Source organism: Cyprinus carpio, chromosome B5 (genome assembly GCF_018340385.1).
Source record: "Cyprinus carpio isolate SPL01 chromosome B5, ASM1834038v1, whole genome shotgun sequence".
Lineage (NCBI taxonomy): Eukaryota > Metazoa > Chordata > Actinopteri > Cypriniformes > Cyprinidae > Cyprinus > Cyprinus carpio.
Genome location: NC_056601.1, coordinates 23,810,410 through 23,834,559, shown reverse-complemented (window position 1 = coordinate 23,834,559; position 24,150 = coordinate 23,810,410). Strand labels below are relative to the sequence as shown.

The 24,150-nt window shown below is 36.4% G+C and overlaps 2 protein-coding genes across 2 annotated transcripts in view; one reads left to right on the top strand and one right to left on the bottom strand.

Moving 5' to 3' along the window:
• The first annotated feature begins 289 nt into the window (after positions 1 to 289).
• Positions 290 to 20,407, top strand: aatf (apoptosis antagonizing transcription factor). Its single transcript, XM_042724984.1, has 12 exons — positions 290 to 448; positions 2,298 to 2,471; positions 2,650 to 3,072; positions 3,212 to 3,349; positions 5,955 to 6,069; positions 6,434 to 6,665; positions 8,041 to 8,205; positions 8,455 to 8,538; positions 8,668 to 8,735; positions 8,815 to 8,895; positions 9,640 to 9,711; positions 20,157 to 20,407. The coding sequence occupies exons 1-12, from the start codon at positions 364 to 366 to the stop codon at positions 20,206 to 20,208; spliced, it is 1,689 nt and encodes a 562-aa protein (XP_042580918.1). The 5' UTR covers positions 290 to 363; the 3' UTR covers positions 20,209 to 20,407.
• Positions 20,408 to 22,319: 1,912 nt separating this feature from the next.
• acaca (acetyl-CoA carboxylase alpha) overlaps positions 22,320 to 24,150 on the bottom strand; it is a 53,011-nt gene continuing 51,180 nt past the window's right edge. The window contains 1 exon segment of the mRNA XM_042724983.1: positions 22,320 to 22,486. Coding sequence (XP_042580917.1) covers positions 22,360 to 22,486 — 127 coding nt within the window. The 3' untranslated portion in view covers positions 22,320 to 22,359.

The window sequence follows — 24,150 nt, the reverse complement described above, 5'->3', positions numbered from 1 at the left end:
TAAATAAATGTAATTTAAGATGTTACATTTAATTCTATACCAAGTAACCTTGAAACATATTTCTTCAACAAGTCTGTTTATATTAAACATAAAGGTGATAAAAAAGTACATCTACTAAGAAAAACCTTCTCTTCTCCAGAACCACCGTTTTGATCACGTCATTTGCTATGTTTATCAAAGACATAACAATATCCAACTTAAGTTAATTTACATTTCGTCACGTTGTTAACGCTTTTTAATGTGAAAACGACTGCGTTCTGAGCATTTTAAAAAGACAACTGTTGTCTACTCACTGCACTTCACTTCACGTTTCCTGCGGCGCGCTCTGATGACGTCACGGTAAAGTTAGAGCGTGGGACAGACATGGCAGCTTCCATATCACAGCAGCTCGAGGATTTGTTAAATCCTTTACCAAACTTCGTGGATCCCGAAGACGACCAAGATGAAGGTAGTTTAATTTTTTGTCATATTTGTTTGTTTAATGTGTTGTAAATGGTTTTGGTGTTTTTATGTTAGAAAATTTGTCTGTTATGAGTTTTGCACGATGTGTCTGCATGCCCGTCTGTACTGAGAAGCAGCTTTACTTTACACTTATTATTTAATACCAGTGACTCATGATATTTAATATAAGCTAGTAATACTTATGATTGCCATATTTACAACAAAGATACATGTTCTTTTGTTTTCACACAACAGGCTATTTTCTATTAGAAATTTTCTTAAGTTACTTAACGTTACCTCATTTTAAGCTTCCACTAAAAGAATGTACCGTGTCTATCAATGGTATATAAATGTGTATTTTGTGTGCAGTGGTAGTACCGTGTTATTCTTGTAAATATTATGGTACAGTATATGAATTTGGTATTCAGTTACATGGTATTAGCATGATACCCCAACTGTACCATTAAACTAACACACACACACACACACACACACACACACACATTACGTTTTATATGACTTAATACTGCATACAAAAAATTTATTTAAATGATTTCCAGGTCATTTTGGCCTATTTAAAGGACATTTTTTCCTAACTGATTTAAATACATGCATCATCTTTCATATCAAATTCTTACATTTGATTAATAATTTCACTTAGTATAAGACGACAATATAGGGCTGTTACCAATCAAATGAAATCAGTATCTACAAAACCGATCTTTCCACTGCAGAAGAAACAGAAGTTACTGGAGTGGCAATCAGATGCATTTACACAGACAGTTCAATGTAGCTGAAATATAGCACGAATGCATTTACACTGCAAACTTATAACAGCATAAATAATGATGCGAGCATGGTGTTTTAAAATAGTAAAAAAAATACAAATATGAAATTTTGGAAAGAAAAAAAAAAAGCAAAGATAAACTACTATGAAAGTAAACCGCCAGTAGGTGGCAACAAGTGTCTTAATTAATGAGTCATTGAAGTATCCATTCAAACGATTCGTTCAGACAGCTGATTCATTCAAGAAAGAAGCAAGTGCCTCCCTGCATCCCAATGTGTATACTATCCACCCTATCTGCCCTAAATAGTATTGAAAATTACTATTATCACATTTAATTTAACATTGATAGAATGCATATTGCGACATAGGCCCTGTCTTTATGAATGGACCACTGAATCATTGACTCAAATGATTCAAAACTCAAAAACGCAAATAATTCAGTAACCACCTGTGTGTTGCTCAGAGATGCGAGACTATACTGCTGTGATCTTTGTTTGGAACTATTTTCATTAGCCAAATCAAGCAAAAACAGTCAACATGGAAGTATATCCTTTCAATAAATTCTAATTCAAATACTGAACTAAAATGTATATTAACTAGGCCTACTCGTTTAAACTCTTGCAGATAGGCAGCGTGAGCCTCAACTGGCGTGACCTTGCTGTCAATTGCTGTTTAGACCGAATGTAATAAAATCAGAATATTTTTTGCTGAAATTTCAGTGCTTCCCTAATTAGACGTTTCAGTCAGATTGGTTGTCAGGTCGTGCAAGTAAAATTATCTTCTTTCACTTTTCCCCTTTCAGAAAAATCCACTTATTCCACACAAGCATCAATGTCGAGCTCTGTTACTGTATATAGAATTCAACCGACCAAAGTGGCTAGTGTTAATGTCAAGCCCTGTGTGTGTGTGTGTGTTTGTGTGTGTGTGTGTGTATATGTGTAGTCAAAATCTTTATCTTACATGCTGGTTTCATTGTTCAACTGTTGATAGGATTATGTGACTATGACTGTAAATGTCCATGTGTACTTGGCTTAACTAAACAACAATCCATAATTTCTGTGATCTGCAGAGACGAAAGCCAAAGTCATAGAGAAGTTTGATGAAGGTGGTGATGATGATGATGATGAAGTTTTATCTGGCCATCTGCGGAAGCGCTCTTCTGTAGTTCTGGCTGATGGTGATCGTCGATATCGTGGCAAGGCTACATCCAGAAAAGATCTACAGAAAGAGTTGGATGGATCAGGTGGGGTGAACATGTCTGATTGTTAAAATAATTAATGATGAAGTTGTTGGATAAAAGGAATGACCAACATTGTATACATTTTTTGAATCAACTAACTAACATTTTACTCAACTAACTAGTAATCTGTGCATTAAAAGTTTGGTTTGATTAACTAACATGTAAATGAAAATTTTTACAGATGATGATGATGAAGAAAATGGAATGCTGGATAAGTACATGGAGTGCATCAAAGATGATGATGATGAGGAGGACGAGGAGGAAGACGATGACGATGATGATGATGATGAAGATGATGATGATGAGGAGGAGGATGAAAAAGAGCAAGGCGATGATGAGGAGGATCTCAGCGGAGATGATAGCTCACAGATGTCCAGCTTAGTCTCTAAAATGAAGGTCACAGACTTTATGAAGCTCACAGAGGGAATGGATGATCTGGGAGAAAGTGAGGAAGACGAAGAATCAGCTGACAGTGAAGGAGATAGTGAGGAAGGCTCTGAGGACGAGAAGGAAGATGAAGAGGAGGAAACAGCCCTGAGGACCTTCTCTAAAGAGAAAGTTGATGAAGAGGTTGAAAAAGGGAAAGCGGTGAAAAATCAGCTTGGTATGAATATTTTGCCCACATTTAGATGTGTGCTCTACAACAAATAAACAAATAGATTTATGGAAATCTATTATAAGACAAATAGAAACTACTAAAAAAAAACTTTACTCCACTTTATGCTGTTTTTAAATCTCCACAGCTCTTTGGGACCTGATGCTTGAAAGGCGAATCAAAATGCAGAAAGCTCTTGTGATTGCCAATCAGCTTCCTCCGCCACAGACATTCCCAGAGTTCAAGAGCAGGGGAGGGACTGAGTATGCTGAAGCTTTAAAAAATAGTAAGTGAATACTTTGAAGAGTTCTTGATATTTTGTGGTTCTGAATATAATGTTGCTTTTATTGATAGTTGTTTTGGAAGATTTTGTGGTCCGTAAAGTCAAATAATGACTGTAAAGATACTTTTAAAGAAAGTAATACTTTTATTCAGCAATGTTGCATGGAATTGATCAAAAGTGTCAGTAAAGTTTTTTTTTATTTTTTTTTTTATTTCAATTAAATGCTGTTCTTTGTCTGAGAATGTTAGTTTCTGCAAAAGTAGTAAGCAGCACAACCATTGATGACAATATGAAAATGAGCATCAAGTGTATATAAATGATTTCTGAAGACTAGAGCAAAATTCATGGTAAAAAAAATCACAGTATTTGGAACATAAAACATAAAAAAAATCTTACTGACCCCAAACTTTTGAACAGTAATGCATATGCTGGAGTTTTCCTAAAGATGGCTCAAGCAGACATGGATAAGGCATAAACCTTATTTTTAATTCTCCCATGCTGTGTCTTCTTTTGAGTTAACTGAGGAATCATATGAGCATGCAGCTGAATTACTACCTTTTTCATCGTTTAAACCTCACATCTTCTGTGCAGTCAACAACCAGCCCCAACATCACGTGTGGTTTTAATATCAGGATTCTTCTGGCTCTGAGAAATTAATATATTTGTGCACCTTCTGTCTTAAGCAGATCTGGCTGCTTAGAGAGACTGCCTGCTTCTCATTTGCATATTTATTGCACTGGTCCTTTAGCCAGTGAATGATTGATGTGGGGCCGTCCTCCTGAATTCTGAACAGCGCGTTGCTTTGGGATGGAAGGAGAGGTGCATGTGTTCTTTTGATTAGCAGTAAAGATGGCCCAATCTCTGCATCCCCCCTCCCCCTCAGTCTTATTTTTAATTTGTTCTCATTATGTAAAATGAATTGTAGCATAGGCATGGTTGTGCTAGCCCTGCTTCACATGTTGGCTCTGCAGGAATACTAGAAGGAACGCGTGTTTTCTTCAAAATTTTATATTAAAAATGGGTCAATTGGTTTGACTGTTGCTGACAGAAGTAAAGGTTTTGTTTTGTTTTGTGTTTTGCTTTGCCTTTTGTTTTTGTAGTTATGTTTTCTACGTAAAGCTTGGCGATAGGATGTTGTGGGTTGTTGCCAGGTAGTGCTGCACAATTAACCGAAATTAAATCACAAAGGCAATAAATCGCGATTAGGCAGAGGCTGCAATTGTCATTGTATCTTTCAATGAAGCACGGTTCTGTGATCAGCAGTAAATCTCCACCCAAAAGCCAGAGGCCGCTCTCACGCTGAAAATTCAAATATGCCCCGAAGAAGAAATCCAGGAAATGTCTATCGCAGCTGAATAAACAGAAGATTTAACTGCTTTCATTGTTTCAACGTGACTAATATACATACGACTAAGGCAATATATGGTTTATCAGAGTTCTTATTATTATAATTTTCATCGTAATAAAGTATATCTATAATGAAATGCTAATCGACAGCCATTACCACTGCTTAGAATAAAAATAAATATTGTGTGCCTTAATTATTCTGTTTAAGAAGCCACATCATCTCACAGAAGGATTTATTTCGAACACTGGACTGACGTTATGAAGTGAGTTTGGAGTAAAAACCTGTTATTAAATGTGGTATTTTCACTTGCTCCCAGATGGAGCAGCATTTACTACACAGAGCCATAGTTCACTGAGAACATACAGTATGCAAACAGCTGTCATTATCGCAGACGATTTCGTCGATTTCATAATCCTATGATTATATCATCTGCAATTATGAACGCGATTTTGCATAGCTTGTCAGAGAACTATGGTTCTGTGTAGTAAATGCTGCTCCACCTGAAAGCAGGTGATGGAGATTTACTACTAATCACAGAACCGGCTTTATTTACAAAATGTGCATGACAATCGCGATTAATCACGTTCGATTAATCGTGCAGCCCTATTGCCAGGGCATGTTTTGAGCGGTTTCTGGTGCTTATTTTTTTGATTGCTTGTGGCTTCTAGGGTGTTCTGGGTAGTTGCTTACTGGCCCAAGTCAAAAGAGATGACCATTTAGTCTTTACACTTTCAGAAAAAAGGTACAAACTGGAGTGGTACCCTAGGGTACAAAAGCTAAAACATACATATTAGAACCTTTTGAAAGGGTACCATCCAAGTGACAGCACCTTTTTCTGAGAGTGTATGATACTTTGGTCTTTATAAATGGATCCGGTTCCTCCAATTGAAGTCTGTGGGATTTTTGTTTTATCGTAAGGCTGAAAAACTCAAGTAGTTTAGAGAAATGATAGCATACCTCTCCTAAAGCACAAATGGCTAACTTCTACATGTCCCTTACAGCATTTTAAAATCAAAATGACACACTTCAACTTAAGCTTGTTTTCTGTGCCATGGAATCAGTATCTTGTTTGATGGCTTGCGTGCCTTGGGCTGTAGAGTTCATTTCTTCATGCGTTTTGATGTTTTTAACTAGTGTAGTGCAGGAATGACTTAAGATCAGAGGAGGTAAGTTGTAATGACCCTGCATTTACAGAAGAGTGCTGAATTGATGTTGTGGTCGACATGTGCTGTATGATAAGCTCGTATCTGTGTGTGGTAGGTCATAAAGCCCTAAAGGCTCTACAAAGGTCTCTGCTGGATCTCCAAGATCTGCTGCTCTACCAAAACCCTGAAACCAGAGCCATTTCTCAGGGAAAGACCTGGGGGGCAAGCAGGTACCTTATTCTGCTTTTTAAATAAGTTGTATTAATAAAATGTTGATAGAAATTTAACTTTGTGTGTGAACTACCCCTTTAAAAACTATTATTAACAAAAATCTATCTATGGTATTTTTCAGATTACTTTGGAGTACTATATAACTGTGTTGTATGCATTAAATATTTGTAATGTTAATTAACGATAGTTCCAATTTTTTTGACATACTGCCTCATTCTTTTTTTCTTCTTCCCACAAATGGAAATTGTGAATTATCAATGGAAATTAATCAGAATTTTGTTTTTGCATTGCCTTCTACATGACAGTTGTCTAAACTCGATAAGTGTTCAATTTCTTTATTTAAATCTCTGTTTTCACATGCAGCAGTGTTAAAGATGATGAAGAGATTAACAGTGAGGATGATATGGAAATTGGGGATGATGGCCAAGTGGAAGAGCAGGAAGCAGTGCGAAGTGGACCCCCCAAACGAAAACTGGAAATGGCAGAGTATCCCAACTTTATGGCCAAACGATTTGCTGCTTTTCTGCCTTACCGTGATGCCACCTTGCAGAAATGGTACGACAAGACGCGACTCACAACGGGCAAGAGCAAAAAGGTAAAAAAAAAAAAAAAAACTCAAATCTTGTGGAAAGCCTTCCCAGAAGAGTCGAAGCTGTTATTGTTGCAAAGGGATGTCTTACTTAAAATCAATGCCTATGTATTTAGAAGGCAATGTCATTAAAGTCTAAGTTGGTGTAATGGTCAGGTGTCCCAAAACTAAATATTATATTATATTATATTATATTATATTACATTTAGGGCTGTCAGTTTAACGACTTAATTAATTAGTTATGAAAAATAACGCAATTAAAATATTTTTACGCAGTTAACTAACTGGCCCCGCCCCCAGACCTGTACGTCATCTTACATTTCATACAGTTGACTGTTGACAAGTATGATGCAGGACATCAACTCCATAAATGCAGTTATGCCCTAAAATTCAAGATATTGGGTCAAAAAAATGCTCCTTTATGAGTTTTTGTCTCATATTTATATCATGATAAGTGATATCACACAAGCAGTGAGAGCAATACCTATCGCAGGACTGCTGTTTGTCCAGAAAAGCACGAGTGCAAATATTTTGATACAACAGTTCAGTAAATAAGAAGTTAATATTGTGTTATATTTTAAACACAATATTGTCTTTTTTTGCTCCGTTTTGCCAACAAAAATATTACCTAAAGCCACAGCAGAATTGTTGTGCATCTGTGAGCAACATGGCGGTGTTTATTTTCTGAATGAATCCTGTTTTGAATGATTTAAAGGCCAATTCATAAAAGTGAGCTGTTTACCTAATTCATGAATGAATCAGCTGTTTGAAGGAATCCAGTGAATGAATGAATGAATGAATGACTCGTAAAGACATTTACCGCCACCTTCTGGAAGTTTTAGTTTCTTATTTTGAGTATTGTATTAATAAAAAAAAAAAAAAAAAAAAAATTAATTTACTCAAACTTGAATGACTTACTTTTATTTGTGGAACATAAAAAAAAGGTATTTTGAAGATGGTTGGTATAACAAAGCTGTTTTGGTTACCAGTGGCTTTCATTTCATGAACGAAAAATATTGAGATTTTATCTTCTTTTATGTTCCATTTATGTTCTGTTGTAGTCTAAACGTTTATGTGTAATACATTTTATGTTGAATCAAATAAAATATTTATTTCTAAAGCTACTATTTACTATTCTACTAATGTCTGCTTAATACTTTATAATTTAACACAAAAATAGATTTAAATAATCTTTTGGGAGTATTTTCACAGATTAATTAATCAACACATGTAATTAATTAGATTAAAAATTTTAATCGACTGACAGCCCTTATTATATTATAATATATTATAAATGTCACACAGTAGGACACTGATGTCTCTGCTTTACATGTAAATATCTTCACTAATTTACTATCTCTTTGTATTTCCCATCAAACAGGGTTTTGGAGCATTTGACAGGAATATCCTTACACAAGTGGAGCAGGTTTTAATGGACAAAGAGAGGCTGGTGAGACGTACACAGACGCGCAGGTCTGAATACAGAGTTCTGGGGAAGCCGGAGCCCACCACACCTGAAATAGACAGCAGCATCACAGAGGGAGAGGTAAGACACTGCTCTGCTTTTAAAAGGCAGTTTTCTTTTAATTGAATCTGCTGTTCTGTAATTCCATGAAAACCACATTAACCATAACATTAAAGCAGTGCAAAACACTTTTAGTCTAATCAACCCAGCCATTTTTTTTAGTAGTCTGTATATATATGTATTGATTTAATTGTAGAGTGTAAAACTACATTTAAAAGTAACATTCCCCATCATGCTAGAAGACTAGTTGAGCTCTCTCTGTTGTTTCAGGCAGCTGAACTGGCACTGAAAGCTAACGTACACCTTAAAGATCTGGACGAGGAGATTTTTGATGATGATGACTTTTACCACCAGGTAAGAAAACAGGCAGGAGTTGTTATTGTGCAGCTACTTTGTCAACAACAATGCTGATGCTGTTGAGTAGTTATAAAGTAAGTAGTAGAGTTATGTGATGTCATGGATCTCTTTCTCCTTTTTTCACAGCTACTTCGAGAGCTTATTGAGCGCAAAACAAGTGCGACAGACCCCAATGATCAAGTGGCCATGGGAAAGTGTGTGTATGTGCGTGTGTATACATGTTTCATGTGTTGTTCACATTTGATCATCATAACTCAACCTCTGATCTCACAGGCAGTGGCTTGCCATCCAGAAACTACGTAGTAAAATCAAGAAGAAGGTGGACACTAAAGCCAGCAAAGGCAGGAAGATCAGGTAAGCTGTTATCCTCCTAAAAGAATCAAGATGTGTTCAGTATATACAGGTGAATCTCACAAAACCTCTCACGCATCATATTTCCCCCTAAAAATAAAAGAAATATTAATTTATTTTTTGTCATTAATTTGTCAGACAGGTTGATTCTTATTAATGAAAAACAGGCTTTTCCTTTAAACAAAATATTTTTTTTGTTGATATTCTTTGCAAAATTCTCTTATATCTACAGCAGTTGTATTGTTTTTAATGCTACTGCACAAGTATTGCAGTTCTTTCATGCAAGGACATTATAGTTAACTAAAACTAAATGCATAAAAACATGTTTGTGCCAAGTACTGTTTACTACTAGTTTTTGCTCAACTTAAAAAGTCAAAATAAAAATTAATAAAAACATCTGTATTTAGATGTATATTTAAAAGCCAAAAAAATAAAGAAACTAAAATAAATCAACTTTTTTTTATTTTTTTTTATCTTAAGTTATGTCATCCAATCAAATCAGTAAATCATCTGCTATTATATAGCAGCAAAACATTTTATGCCTAGATCAATGTTATTACTGGAATGAGATGGGTTGTTTCTTTTGAATAAGCAGCAGAAATAATCTCTTATCAAACATTTAATTGTGTGTTTGTAAATGAGTTCAGATTCAGTCAGGCTGTGTGTGCTCACAATGAAACGTCACAATTCAATTTTCAAGACTGTTTGTGTTTATACTTGTCATTCTTTTTTAAAACATCTTGCTAGGTTTCACGTTCACAGTAAGCTGATGAATTTCATGGCTCCAATAGACAACAGCAGCATGAGTGATGATGCCCGGTGAGTGATCTAAAGGCATAGTTCACACAAAAATGAGAATCTGTCACCATTTACTCATCTTAATGCTGTGGAACACAAAGATGTTTAGCAGAAAATCACAGCAAAAGTAGATGTAGACACACACAAAAAAAAAACAAATAAGCACCTGAAAAGCAGTTTACATTAATTGTGCGCTATATTCTAAGTATTCTAATGCTATACATTAGTTATGCGATGAATAGGCTGAACCTGTTATAATATTATATGTTATAACAGCTAGAATGTTCTGCTAAATGTTCTATTTTGTGTTCTATAGAAGAAAAAAAAAAGTTTAGAACAACAATGGTGAATAAATAACTTTCATTTTTTGGGTGACTTGTCCTTTTAATTGTCAAAGCATCTTCAGTATGTATATGATTTGTGTGGGCTTTTTATGCCGTGGGGACACCAGCAGGAAGTTGTAGTTGTGTGCGTGTGCATCTGTTTAATTAATGGTTCAGTTGTGTGTTTTTCTGTCCTGTCAGCCAGCAGTAATCCTCCTCAAACAGAGAACAGGCTAATCAAACACACTGTGGAGATATGCACATACACAAACACTCACACATTTCAAAGATTTCGCTTTTAATCCCCCTTCTCATTTTTTTTTTTTTGTTTTGTTTTCCATTGGTTCCCCAAAGAAAGTTGTGCATATCAGGTGTTTAGTAGCCGCATTTTTTTTATTGCCACATGAGTGATCAAAACATAATTTATTAATATTAAACCACATACATACACTACCGTTCAAAAGTTGGGGTCTGTAAGATTTTTTTATTTTTATTTTTTCCGAAAAACAAAACAAAAAAAAACTTCTATTCTCTGCAAGGACAAATCATAAAGTGGTGTAAGAAAATGTTGGCCCCCTTTCTGATTTCTTATTTTTTGGCATGTTTGTCACACTTTAATGTTTCAGATCATCAAACAAGTTTAAATATTAGTCAAAGATAACACAAGTGAACACAACATGCAGTTTTTAAATGAAGGTTTTTATTATTAAGGGCAAACAAAATCCAAAACTACATGGCCCTGTGTGAAGAAGTGTTTGCCCCTCTGTTAAAACTGTGGTTTAACACACTTGAGTTCAGTTTCTCTAGCCACACCCAGATCTGATTACTGCCACACCTGTTCACAATCAAGAAATCTCTTATATAGGACCTGCCTGACAAAGTGAAGTAGACCAAAGGATCCTTAAAAGCTAGACATCATGCCGAGATCCAAAGAAATTCAGAAACAAATGAGAAAGAAAGTAATTGAGATCTATCAGTCTGGAAAAGGTTATAAAGACATTTCTAAAGCTTTGGGACTCCAGGGAACCACAGTGAGAGCTATTATTCACAAATGGCAAAAACATGGAACAGTGGAGAACCTTTCCAGGAGTGTCCGGCCTCACTTGCCTCAGTTAAGGTCAGTGTTCATGACTCCACCATAGGAAAGAGACTGGGCAAAAATGGTCTGCATGGCAGAGTTCCAAGACAAAAACTGCTGCTGAGCAAAAAGAACATAAAGGCTTGTCTGAGTTTTGCCAGAAAACATCTTGATGATCCCCAAGACTTTTGGGAAAATACTCTGTGGACTGACGAGACAAAAGTTCAACTTTTTGGAAGGTGTGTGTCCCATTACGTCTGGTGTAAAAGTAACACCGCATTTCAGAAAAAGAACATCATAACAACAGTAAAATATGGTGGTGGTAGTGTGATGGTCTGGGACTGTTTTGCTGCTTCAGGACCTGGGAGACTTGCTGTGATAAATGGAACCATAAATTCTGCTGTTTACCAAAAAATCGTGAAGGACAATGTCCGGCCATCTGTTCGTGACCTCAAGCTGAAGCGAACTTGGGTTCTGCAGTAGGACAAGGATCCAAAACACACCAGAAAGTCCACCGCTGAATGGCTAAAGAAAAACAAAATGAAGACTTTGGTGTGGCCTAGTCAAAGTCCTGACCTGAATCCTATTGAGATGCTGTTGCATGACCTTAAAAAGCCGGTTCATGCTCAAACCCTCCAATGTGGCTGAATTACAACAGTTCTGCATAGATGAGTGGACCAAAATTCCTCCACAGCGCTGTAACAGACTCATTGCAAGTTATCGCAAACACTTGATTGCAGTTGTTGCTGCTAAGGGTGGGCCAACCAGTTATTAGGTTTGGGGGCAAACACTTCTTCACACAGGGCCATGTAGTTTTGGATTTTGTTTCCCCTTAATAATAAAAGCCTTCATTTAAAAATTGCATGTTGTGTTCACTTGTGCTATCTTTTACTAATATTTAAATTTGTTTGATGATCTGAAACATTAAAGTGTGACAAACATGCAAAAAAATAAGAAATTAGGAAGGGGGGCCAACAATTTTTCACACCACTGTATTGATCAAAAGTGAAAGTAAAGACATTTGTTATGAAAATGTTACAAAATAGACTTTTTTTGAACTGTTTATCAAAGAGTCCTGAAAAAAATGTATCATGGTTTCCACAAGAATATTAAGCAGCACAACTGTTAACATTGATAATTTAAGAATCATCCTAAAGGTTACAGAAATACATAGTGGAGTACACAAACAAAAATACCTTAAAGGTGTCATGACATGGATTTTGTATTTTAATGTTTCTTGAGATTTACTTATAGTTATAGTTTTTTTGCACAAAAAAAAAAAAAAAAAAAAAAAGTAGAAGTATTATTATTTTCAACCCTCATTCTGAACCTTTCTCAAAAACGGATGGGGAACGTTGATCCTGGAGGGCCTGTGTCCCTGCAGAGTTTAGAGTCTTGAGGATACAGGTAGGGTTTTTTTTTTTTATATATTTTTTTTTTCAGCGTTGGAGCTAAACTCTGCAGGACAGTGACCCTCCAGGACCTAAGTTCCCCACCCTTGCTCTAAAATGACCTGTTTTTAAAGGGCATGTGCTTTAAGGCTTCTCATTAATTGGCAACTGTTATGATTGGCTAACATCATTGCACAGAAAACAGTATCAATCCCGTTATTTCTTGTGCTTTGACAACATAATAAAAATTATTATTAAATCATTTACTTATGGTTTGTGATGTCAGATATAGTACCATTTCATCTTTCAACAAATGTTTCTTTATGAACTCTCCATCACACTGTACCTCATTTACAAAATTAAATGCTCCTATCAGTCCTCTGATACAATGAAAATAAACTATACACTTGTTTTTGTTTCTTGGATTGTTATGATTTTTGTATATGTATGAGGATGCGAGCTGTTTGTTTAAAAAAACGTCAAAGCAAACGTTCTTTCACTCCATTTGTCCTTTTGATGACAGACACTAGCATGTGGACTGTGTCAGAAAGCGAATGCGTATCTGTATACAGCTGCATCTAAAAAAATTTGAATATCGTGAAAGGTTTTTTTTTTTTTAAACTAGATTCAAAAAGTGAAACTTTCAAATATTCTAGATTCATTACATGTAAAGTAAAACATTTCAAGTTTTTTTTTTTATGTTTCAAAAAAGTATCTCAAATCCAGTAATCCAGCATCTCAAAATTTTAGAATATTTACATTTGAGTTTCATTAAATGACCCCTACAGTATAAATTCCGGGTATCTCTTGTTATTTGAAACCACAATAATGGGGAAGACTGCTGACTTGGTAGTGGTCCAGAAGACAATCATTGACACTCCACAAAGAGGGTTAGTCACCGAAGGTCATTACTGAAAGGGATCGCTATTCACAGAGTGCTGTATCAAAGCATATTAAATGCAAAGTTGACTGGAAGGAAGAAATTGGGTAGGAAAAGTTGCATAAACAACAGGGATGACCACAAGCTTGAGAATACTGTCAGGCAAAGTCGATTCAAACACTTGAGAGAACTTCTCAAGGAGTGGACTGAAGCTGGAGGCAGTGCATCAAGAGTCACCATGCTCCGACAACTTCAGGAAAAGGGATACCAACCCACTACTGAAATCTTACCTGGGCTAAGGAGAAAAAGAACTGGTCTGTTGCTCAGTAGTCCAAAGTCCTCTTTTCCAGCAGGACTTTAGCACCTGCCCACAGTGCCAAAACCACTTCCAAGTGGTTTGCTGACCATGATATTACTGTGCTTGATTGGCCAGCCAACATGCCTGACCTGAACCCCACATGGAATCTATGGGATATTTCCAAGAGAAAGATGAGAAACAGTCGATCCAACAATACAGACGAGCTGAAGGCTCAGTAGTGCCTCAGCAGTGCCACAGGCTGATCGCTTCCATGTCACACCTCAATGATACTGTCATTTGTGCTGAAGGAGCCCTGACCAAGTATTGAGTGCATAAATGAACATACTTTAAAGGGTTAGTTCACCCAAAAATAAAAATTAGGCTGCGTTTTACTCCCCCTTGAGGCATTCTAGGTGTATATGACTTTCTTCTTTCAGACGAATGCAGTCGGAGTTATATTAAAAATTGTCCTTGCTGTTTCATGGCACTCAATGGGTGTTGCATTCCTTCAGTCCAAAAGTCATGAAATAAAAAGCGCCCTTCCATTAAAAAAAAAAAAAAAAAAGTGCCTCTCACTGCTCCGGGGGGTGAACAATGGCCTCCTGTAGTGAATCAGTGTATTTTTGAAAGAAAAATATCAGTTTTTCAAAATGTAATAATCACTTTAATCTAGCTTGCGCTCACTGTTGTAAACTAAGCAGTTCCGGAAATAATTACGTATGAGGTCAGCTTTGCGCATGAACGCACATGTCCCGCATGCGGAAACGCAGCTGAGAGATCAAAACAAAACAACGGTCACTAATTAGAAGTACAAAACAAGGATTTGTAAAGAAGAATGTCTGAGCATTTCGATATAAGCCAAGAGGAGACTGGTTTTCCTTTGCTAAAGTAAGTAAACTTTGCTTCTTTTGATCCTGTAAACAAATGTTGGTTTTCACGAGACTCACTGGCACATGCACAATGCTGACCTCATACGTTGTCCGCCTGGAACTGCTTAGTTTTTCAACAGTGAGCACAAGCTAGATTAAAGTGATTATTACGTTTTGAATATGGATATTTTTTTTGCAAAAATGCATTGATTCACTACAGGAGGCCTTTGTTCACCCCCGGGAGCTGTGTGAGACACCTTTTTTTTTTTTTCACGTCTTTTGGAATGAAGGAAAGCAACACCCGCTGAGTGCCATGAAACAGCTTGAAAGATCAAACACAATTTTTAATATAACTCTGACTGGATTTGTCTGAAAGAAGAAATTCATATAAACCAAGGATGCCTCAGGGGTGAGTAAAACGCAACCTAATTTTCATTTTTGGGTGAATTAACCCTTTAACGAACTTGAACTTTTCTGTTTTGCAAATCCTTTTTTTTTTTTATTGATCTTAGGAAATATTCTAATATTTTGAGATACTGGATTTTTGACTTTCATGATATGTAAGCTCTAATTATCAAAATTAAAACAAACAAAAAAAGTTTTACTTTAGATGTAATGAATCTAGAATATATGAAAGTTTCACTTTTACAAAAAAAGGAACTTTTTTGCGATATTCAACTTTTTTTTTTTTTTTAGATGCACCTGTACTGTATCTAGTTTAGACAAGATAGCAGCAGTGATTGTCATTTCTGTTTGCTTTTGACACAACGCGACACTCAAGCTGTTAAGCAGCTGAATGCCAGTGGGCGGGGCCTGTGGTGAGAAGACTATTTGTTGATATCTTGCTCTAGAGGCAGTGTTTATGCAAATGACCATGCCCAGGTGACGTTACCTTGCCCCTCGGATCCAAAATAAGGCATTTTTGGAGCTTGATTAAATATATGCTTTGGTTATAATGAGGAGGACGTTTTAAGATATGAAACTTCCAGGATGTTTTAATGGTACAAAGACCTCTTATATGCCAAAAGATCAAGGCAAATTTGATTTCTCGTCATGACCCCTTTAAAACAACCCTCCAGTCAAAACTTTTATTTATTTTATTATTACAGGCACTGGTCAAATTTTTAGATATGGGATATTTTGCTACCATAAATTGTCCTCTTTCACACTAGTGGTATACAAGCACCTCCAGGGTATCTTTAGGGCCAAGGCAAAGCGCGATCTTGAAGCATACTACCAGTCCCTAGGCATTATCATGGCTCTGTACAAGGGTAAGGGGCCAAGGAACAAATGTTCCAACCATAGACCCATTACACTATTGTCAGTTTCAGGAAAGGTGTTTGCTCACATGTTGTTAGCAAGGATTCAACCCCTCCTTGTTTCTCGATGCCACCCTCAACAATCAGGTTTCACCCAGGGCAGATCTACAACGTGCCATCCTCACCCTTAGGCTCTTATCAGAAATACATTGTGAGTTTAATTGTCCACTCTTAGCAGCCTATGTCGATCTTAAGGCAGGGTTTGAGCATACTGTGGGGCATTGATATTCCAAGTTTCTTGCTAGATCTCATTAACGACCTTCTTGCCTACTGCCAGAGTGAGGATTAACAGCTCATTCTCCGAGGTGCTTACAACTACCTCCGGAGTTAGGCAGGGCTGTGTTCTGGCCTCAGCACTTTTCTGCAGAGCCATGGTTTGGATCCTCGAGCGTAGCATCACAGAATGGCGTTAAGTTGCCAGAACACTATTTCACTGACCTAGACTATGCAAATGATGTCGTGTTGCTAGACGAATCTGCATCAAAATTGGTAACATCTCTTGAGCATCTTGAGCGAGAGACTTCCCACCTGGGCATATATGTATTATAGGAAAAAAAAAACAAATGGCAGACCCTGGGCAGCGGATCCAATATCAGGAATATTACTGTCATGTGTCAGAAGGTGGAAAATGTCACACAGTTCACGTATATGGGGAGTGTACAAAGCTCGGAAGGTGGATGTCCAATATCACACGCCGAATTGGTCTGGCTGCTTCAGCAATGCTGCATGTTCATTGGTCCGACCTCATAACAAATGTGGCCATCAACCTACGCACTGGTCTGCCAACAATCACAGACATAATTGCTTGTCGGCACATGTCTTTGTTCGGACATGTGGCCCGGCTTGCAAGTCATACTCCTGCTTATGGTGCCCTAGCCTGTGCCATTGCATGACGCTCTGAGAGATATGCTCCCACTAGCTGGAGCAGACCACCTGGTCGCCCTCAGCGAACATGGGTTCAAAAGATTGGGGATGGCTCCATCTCCTCGCTCATCCATGAATGGAACCTTGCCACTGGCCGCGTTCATTCATTTGCATGACGAGATCGGCGCTATGAGCCACTGCTGCTCAGGTGACTTGATGAATGGAAACTAGTGGGAATAGAACATCCAAAATACAGATTTAAGAGTTTGTTTTATTACACTATGTATTAGGTTCTGTAGACTTTAGTTACATTACATATTGTATATTTAACATTAATTTTCTCAAAATTAGTTTTAGGAGTTTTAGGTTTTTAAAGAGGGTTTTTTTAATATATCATTCACCTAATATATACTTTACATTTTATTTCTAAAAACATATTAAAGATGTTTTTTTTTCATTTGTACCGTCTTTCTTAAACTTTTTGGGTTATGTTACACAGTATTACCATGGTATTCATCAGAGAGCTGTCAATATTGACTTTATATGAATAATAGCTTCAACATTCCGCTTAATAGCTACTTTTGTGTTCATTGGAAGACAATCAGACAGGTTTGGAATGATATGAGAGAGTAAATGACAGAATTTAATTTTGTGGACTTCCTTTTATAAAACCTGGAAATCCTATCTGTAAAACAAAATCAAGCCTGAAACACATGAATACTTGAATACACTGATCTTCCCTCTGTAGTCTTCCTATTGTTTTGTTTTCCTCACACACTCCCAGTAATTATTCTTGAGGAAGTTTTAAGGGTTTTGGCATAGGCTGCACTGGGTTTGGAGAGGTGTAGAGGAAAGAAATCCAGGATTAGAGAGGAGAGGATGGATTGATGAAGAGGTGGAGGTGATGGATAGACTTGGTCTGGTGATCATGGTCACAGTGCTGTGCTACTTGAGCACGTAGCAGACGAAAACATGAAGCACTCAAGAAGGTGACAGCAATGAATTGTGCTGAACTATAATGCATGCTCACTTGTCTTTAAGCAGACCAGGAGACAACACAAAACATCTTGTGTCAAACTATTTGCCTTGTAGTGTGTGCGAGTTCCTCAGTAGGTCATTTTCATGGTAGTATCTACACTAGAGCGACTGATGTTAAGCTTGTGATGACTTGAGGTTGTCTGTATCGGAAAGATGGAGGTTGCAAATCACCTCAGAATGATTATTCAACCATGGATGAATTACCTGCAAGCTCAAAACTAGATTTTAGTCACAGTAAAATGGAAGAATAATTGGGATTTTATTTGGGTATAATTAAATATGTGTATATTTATACATGTATATGTATGCATACCATACAGTTTAAATGGGCCTTTGTCATTTGATTAGATGTCATTTTTTAGCTTTTATATATATTTATTTATATATATATATAATATATATATATATATATATATATATATATATATATATATATATATATATATATATATATATATATATATATATAACACACACAACTATCTATCTGTCTGCCTGATTAAAATAATTTCTGGAGGATCATGTGACACTGAAGACTGGTGTAATTGCTGCTGTTAATTCAGTTTTGCCATCCCAGCAATAAATTGTATTTTTAAATATACTGAAAATTACATGGTGAATTTACATAATATTTCACAATATTACTATTACTGTATATTTGATCAAATAAATGCAGCCTTTGTCAGCTTAAAAACAATTAAATAATCGTACTGACCCCAAACAGTGTGTGTGGAGTATTCAGTTCACAATATTCATAAATTATGTAAAAATGTGGAAACTTTGTTCAAGTCCAACTGATAAAGCACAGAAAAGGGTACATGGTAGTATATCATGATACTGGTCTGATTTTAACAGTAAACATACTAATAACACTGAGACTGTAATCAGACTTATAGCTGACACAAACTAAAGCCTGACCTTTGTCAGCAACACACACACATAGTAACACACATGCCTGCTGGACTGGTCTTATTTACATAACAATCGGTGAACTACAGTAATAATGATGTATGCCGATGGCATCAGAGAGTGACCGGTGACCTTTGCCGATGAGGAATTGTAGGCGACCTTTTCCTTGTGCAGCCAGATACACTCTTACACACAAACACACACTCCCTCAGTCTGCTTACACAGCCCACTCTGCCATATCTCAACTCTGGCTCCATAGCCCCGACACGCACCACTGGCCCCATGAATGTTAATGCCGACGTTGCAGGATGGGGTGCACTCTCTCTTTCTCTCTCTCTTGCATAAGGGCGAGCAAGCGGACATGCAGCATACAAATTCTGCTGGGGCTTAAGAGATAATCACAGTGCATTTGCCCCGATGGGGTGATGGTAGGATTCTGGGTAGCATTAGGTTCCTGGGTAAACCACATCAGCAGAGATGGTTCTCAACTTTCCCCTTTGATCCTGAGCATCTCTCCTTACCCCTCTGCTTCTCCAGGTTCTGTTTGGATCAGAATGTATGCGTTGTGTGATGGCGGCAGTGTGCTGTAATCCTGAATGCTGGTTGTGCATTTCTAACAGGGATTTCGGATTAAGGATGGGCCTGTTAGCCTGGCCTCAGCCCTGCCCCTCTGGGACATTAGCACCTCAATCTCAGGACCGTGCATGTGTGCTTTTGTCCTCTGTGCATTAAATAGGGCCACAATTTATCTATAAGGATTTATGGCCTTTAGTCACGGATGGTTTAAAGGGAGATTGTTGAGTTCCTCATGACACTTTGATATAGATTCTTTTCTCCTGTTTTATACCAGGTTATTTTCCAATTTCACAGTTTTGGTGCCATGGAATGCCTGATGAGAACAAGTTTTATAGCTAAAAAATATTTTTTTTTAGTTTTAACAGTAGAATTAATGTAACACGTATAGCCTTAACATTTCTATTCTTAATTGGCGCTATTAACGTATAATTATTTCATAAAAAAAATACATGTAAAAAAATACAGTAAAAACAGTAATATTGTGAAATATTTTTACAATGCTTTATTTTAATGTATTTTAAAATATAATTTATTCTATTGTTAGCAAAGCTGAATTAGCATTACTCCCGTCTTCAGTGTCACATGATCCTTCTGATATGCTGATTTAGTACTCAGGATATTTATTCTTACATCAATGTTGAAAGCAGTTGTGCTGCTCAATATTTTTGTGGAAACCGTGATGCTTTTTTTCAGGATTCCTTTATTAATAGAAAGTTCAAAGTAAAGAATGGTGTACTGTGATACTAGGTTTATGGTATTTACATATGAACATGTCTAAGACACTATTAACATAATACCGTGTCCAAAAATGGTACTTTCTTTTTAAATGACATTATTTGGCCAGTGACAAAATCTGTTGCTTGCAGCACAACAGTAAAAATACTATATGTGTTCAACCTATTGTGTTCTGATTATTTTCAGGTCTGAACTGTTTCGTTCCCTGTTTGTGAATGGTCCAGTAATGGCACACTGACTGACACATCGGCCTTAACATGCTTAAACTCCAGTGTATGTGCTGCATTGTTCTCACACACTTCTGCTTTTGAAATCCTTCAGGGAACCCAGACTTAAACCTAGGTTTTGAGATTGCCTGTAAAAGAAAATGAACTTTTGATTTGTAAAAATTACACATTTACTGCCTGTTTGTATTAAAATACCATTTTGTCAACAAAGACAGTGTTTTCATTGATGCTTTAATTTTACACTTAGTACATGATCACATGTAGTGAAACCAATATGCACCTACTTTGACCCTCTCTGGAAGCATTCTGTAATGTAATCTGATTAGAGGTATCAGAAACCTTCTCCTTCAATTATCCACTACAAGCTTTGACTATGGTGGCTTCCATAATTTTAATTGGGTATTGAATTGGCGTGATTCAATTTGGTCTATGTCATAGTTGGTAGGTAATATAAAAATAGACTGTGAAACCCACACAGAGGGGACTAAACCCATGCAGAGGGTACTGAATGAGACATTGACTGCTGAATTGATAAATCAATGGAAGTATGTTCCTGGATCCTTCTGTCTGCCATTTGATTTCTCTCAAGACTAAAGAATAGCATGAAGACAAACACTGATTATCTGGTGGTAGAAACAGTCACTAAACTTAAGGGTTTTATCTCGGGCTACTCTCATTTGCATACTTTTAATGTGTATTTTTCCCATCCTCTCTGATACTTAGAATTTAAGGTGCTGCTTTTGTTACTGTATACTGTATTTATGACATCTAGAAAGGCATATTAGAGAGGAGGGGAGTCTCACATAAACTAACCACTGGGGTACCTCAGGGTTCGGTGCTTGGCCCTTTTGTATAGCATATTATTATAAATCCTGTATTCTATGATATGACCTGGTACATTTATTCAAGAAAGAGCCACAGAAAGTAAAAATAATTTAATGTTAGAATTTGAGTTTATTAAGGTTTTTTTTTATTATTTATTTATTTTATTTTTAGAGGCAATCACAGCTTGCCACCGTAAACAGGAAAGCCTCCATTTTGACAATGGAGACAGCTTCTGATCTCTTCAGTAACATGTTTAGCAACACTTATAGACACATGAGACAGTCCACCAACTGTTTGGGTGACAGCATGAAACAATGTTCACCTTTCACTGAATCAAATAGTAGTGCTAGCATTAGAGTGACAGCTTTTTTTTCTAGTAGTGGAAAAACCATCATGATGCCAATGAGGATCTAAAAAAACATCATGACTGCCAGTGTAGATTGTGCATAATATGCCATTCACTTTACTTAAGTATTCTCTGCCACCACAAATACTTTCATTTAATATATTTCTGAACTGCACTCTTGTCATTCCAGAATATACATGTATGTAGTAATAATCATGTTCTACAGTTACGCACTTACGGTACAGTGTACTATGTTGAACTACAGCACTTAGACATAATTGTTTAATAAGTTAACGACTTCTCAGCGTTATATCATCTATGCTAAAAAATAAACATCATATTTATAAGTACAATACCAGTGGATAAACATTTTAAAAACAAACAAACATTTTTTTTGGTTAAGCCACAAGGGAATGAAGCAAGCATAGTCACAATCTGATGTGGTCATACGGCTCAATCGACCATCCTGCATGTAAAGAAAAATACCACGTCTACACAGTGATGTGACGAAATACAGCTACATCACTCCCGAAGCAGGAGTGATCTAGTTGTGACATTGCTTGCTCTCAGTGTGGACTCGTGTTATCACCTGACTGTTGTAGGAGAAAGTCTTAAGTTGATTTAAGTTGCAGAGTTCTCTCTTATACATTAATCTTCTGCCTTTTAAACAAACAAACAAAAAATGTAAAAAAAGGGTAACCTCCTCTAACAGCAGCTTTGGGAATCTTGTTTCTACAATTGGTCTTTGTTCAATCTAAGTCTCAAAACTATTAACACAACACTAGACCGTTTTACTTTAGTGTTTCTAAAGGTCCGCATTTATGTGCATTCATAGTTGCTGACGTTGTGTATCTGAGTTTTTTTGTTGTATAATATTATAATAATAGTAGTCATTGTTGTTTTGTATAATATCATAGCAGCGCCGTGTTGTTTGATCATGTTGTTGTTTTTTGTAGTATCATGCCTCTGAGATGATTGTGTAAACAAGGCTCTATGATGACGCAGGGGCGTCCATGGTGGACAGGATTCGGACCACCTCCGTACGCTGCGTGGGGGAAATGTGCTGGGTCATGTGAACAATGGAGTCCATGGCCACTTCAGGGTTAGCTTGAACCAGGCTAAGAAATGAAACCAAACAAACAGTTTATTAAAAACACAAAATATACATTTATGAATAAATAGGGGTGTAAAAATACATTGATCTGATATTGAAAATTCAATGCAGTTATTTAATAATCAGTAAAAATGACCATTTCTTATACAAGAATTGATTAAAAAAACATCAGATCTCAGATCCTTAATATTTTATTAGCTCTTTAAACGCAAAGCTGCCGCGATTAAGCACAAAAATAAAAGTTCCTTACATAACTTAATCATTTGACAGCCCTACTTTAAACGCAAAGCTGCCGCAAAGAAATAATGTTAATGAAGTCGCATCTTTGATCAGATTGGTGTATTTAGGGTTTTGTGTAATAATTTGCGATAATGGAAGCTGACTGTACATTATCCCTTAGGTTAGTTTTTAGTGGAAAATTAATCATTTGACACATTTTCTCACACACACACGACAAAACACACAACACACCACACACATGAGTCACACATTTAACACACACACACACACACACACATCTCTAACGCGGTGTAATAATTTGCGATAATGGAAGCTGGCGGTGTAATAATTTGCGATAATGGAAAAAAAGACTTAGGTTAGTGGAAATGATTAAAAAGACACATTTCTCTCTCTCACACACACACACTCTCTCTCTAGTGCTGTCAATCGTAATCATATATTAATATAACATTTAAATTGTCATAATTTCACACTGAATCTACAAAATGTAGAAACAACAAAGATGGTACATTTTGAATATGTATTTAGCGGCATCTTTTTACTTAGTAGCCTATTATTAATAAATTGATACCAATACTGCTACTGATGTCTCTATTAAATGCATTTTTCCCTCAATTTCAGCCACTGATTACAGCCATTCAGCATTACAGTATAATTTACAGCCTTTATTTTTAACATTTGATAGGCATTGAAAAATATAACTTTTAATTTAAGTGAACTTAAGACAATCTTCACATAAACTTAATCGTCTATATGCATAAACTATGAATTGAATATAGATTAATCTTTATTCAAGCTATAAAAGTTATTTAGCAAACAGAGCAGTGCTTAAATTTTTTATTTGTTACATCAATGACAGACTGTAGCAGGTTTCACTTTAAAAGCAGTGCTGTCTCTTTAAAACCTGATGCACATGACATGCATCCAATTTTCTCTCATTTACGACTTTGAATATGAGGTGACTCACCAAAAACGGTATTTTGACATCATTTTGTGTTTTTGGCTTTCTGTGCACGCATATCGGATGACTGTGTCTAATTAAGTTCTCGTCTTAGCTTGTTTGGTAGCATGTTTATATAATCTACGGTAAAGACCCTTTCACACCAAGGATTAGAACTATAAAGATAACGATAAAGATATAGTTCTAAAAATCTTTCTCAATATTAAAGTATAGCAGAGTCCACACCACAGCTATAACGATAAAGGCACAGAGAAACAATATCGTTGGAATCACTTTCAGAAGGATTTTTTCCAGCTGATGAACAATACAAACATTGACAGCCAATTAGAATCCTTCCTGCTATAATGAGCTGGAGAATTTAAAGCGGAAGACACACATACGCTTAGAATAAACAGACGATATCATTCGCTGTTGTGGACGCTAAAATCGTTATCTTTTTTAATTATCGTTCTTGGTGTGAAAGGGGC

Bases quoted from the DNA above. Each gene is read 5' to 3' on its own strand.
- aatf (XM_042724984.1), top strand. From the start codon at position 364: ATGGCAGCTTCCATATCACAGCAGCTCGAGGATTTGTTAAATCCTTTA. The intron at 3,350-5,954 runs GTAAGTGAATAC...TGTGTGTGGTAG, and splicing joins TGCTGAAGCTTTAAAAAATA to GTCATAAAGCCCTAAAGGCT. The intron at 8,896-9,639 runs GTAAGCTGTTAT...ACATCTTGCTAG, and splicing joins AGCAAAGGCAGGAAGATCAG to GTTTCACGTTCACAGTAAGC.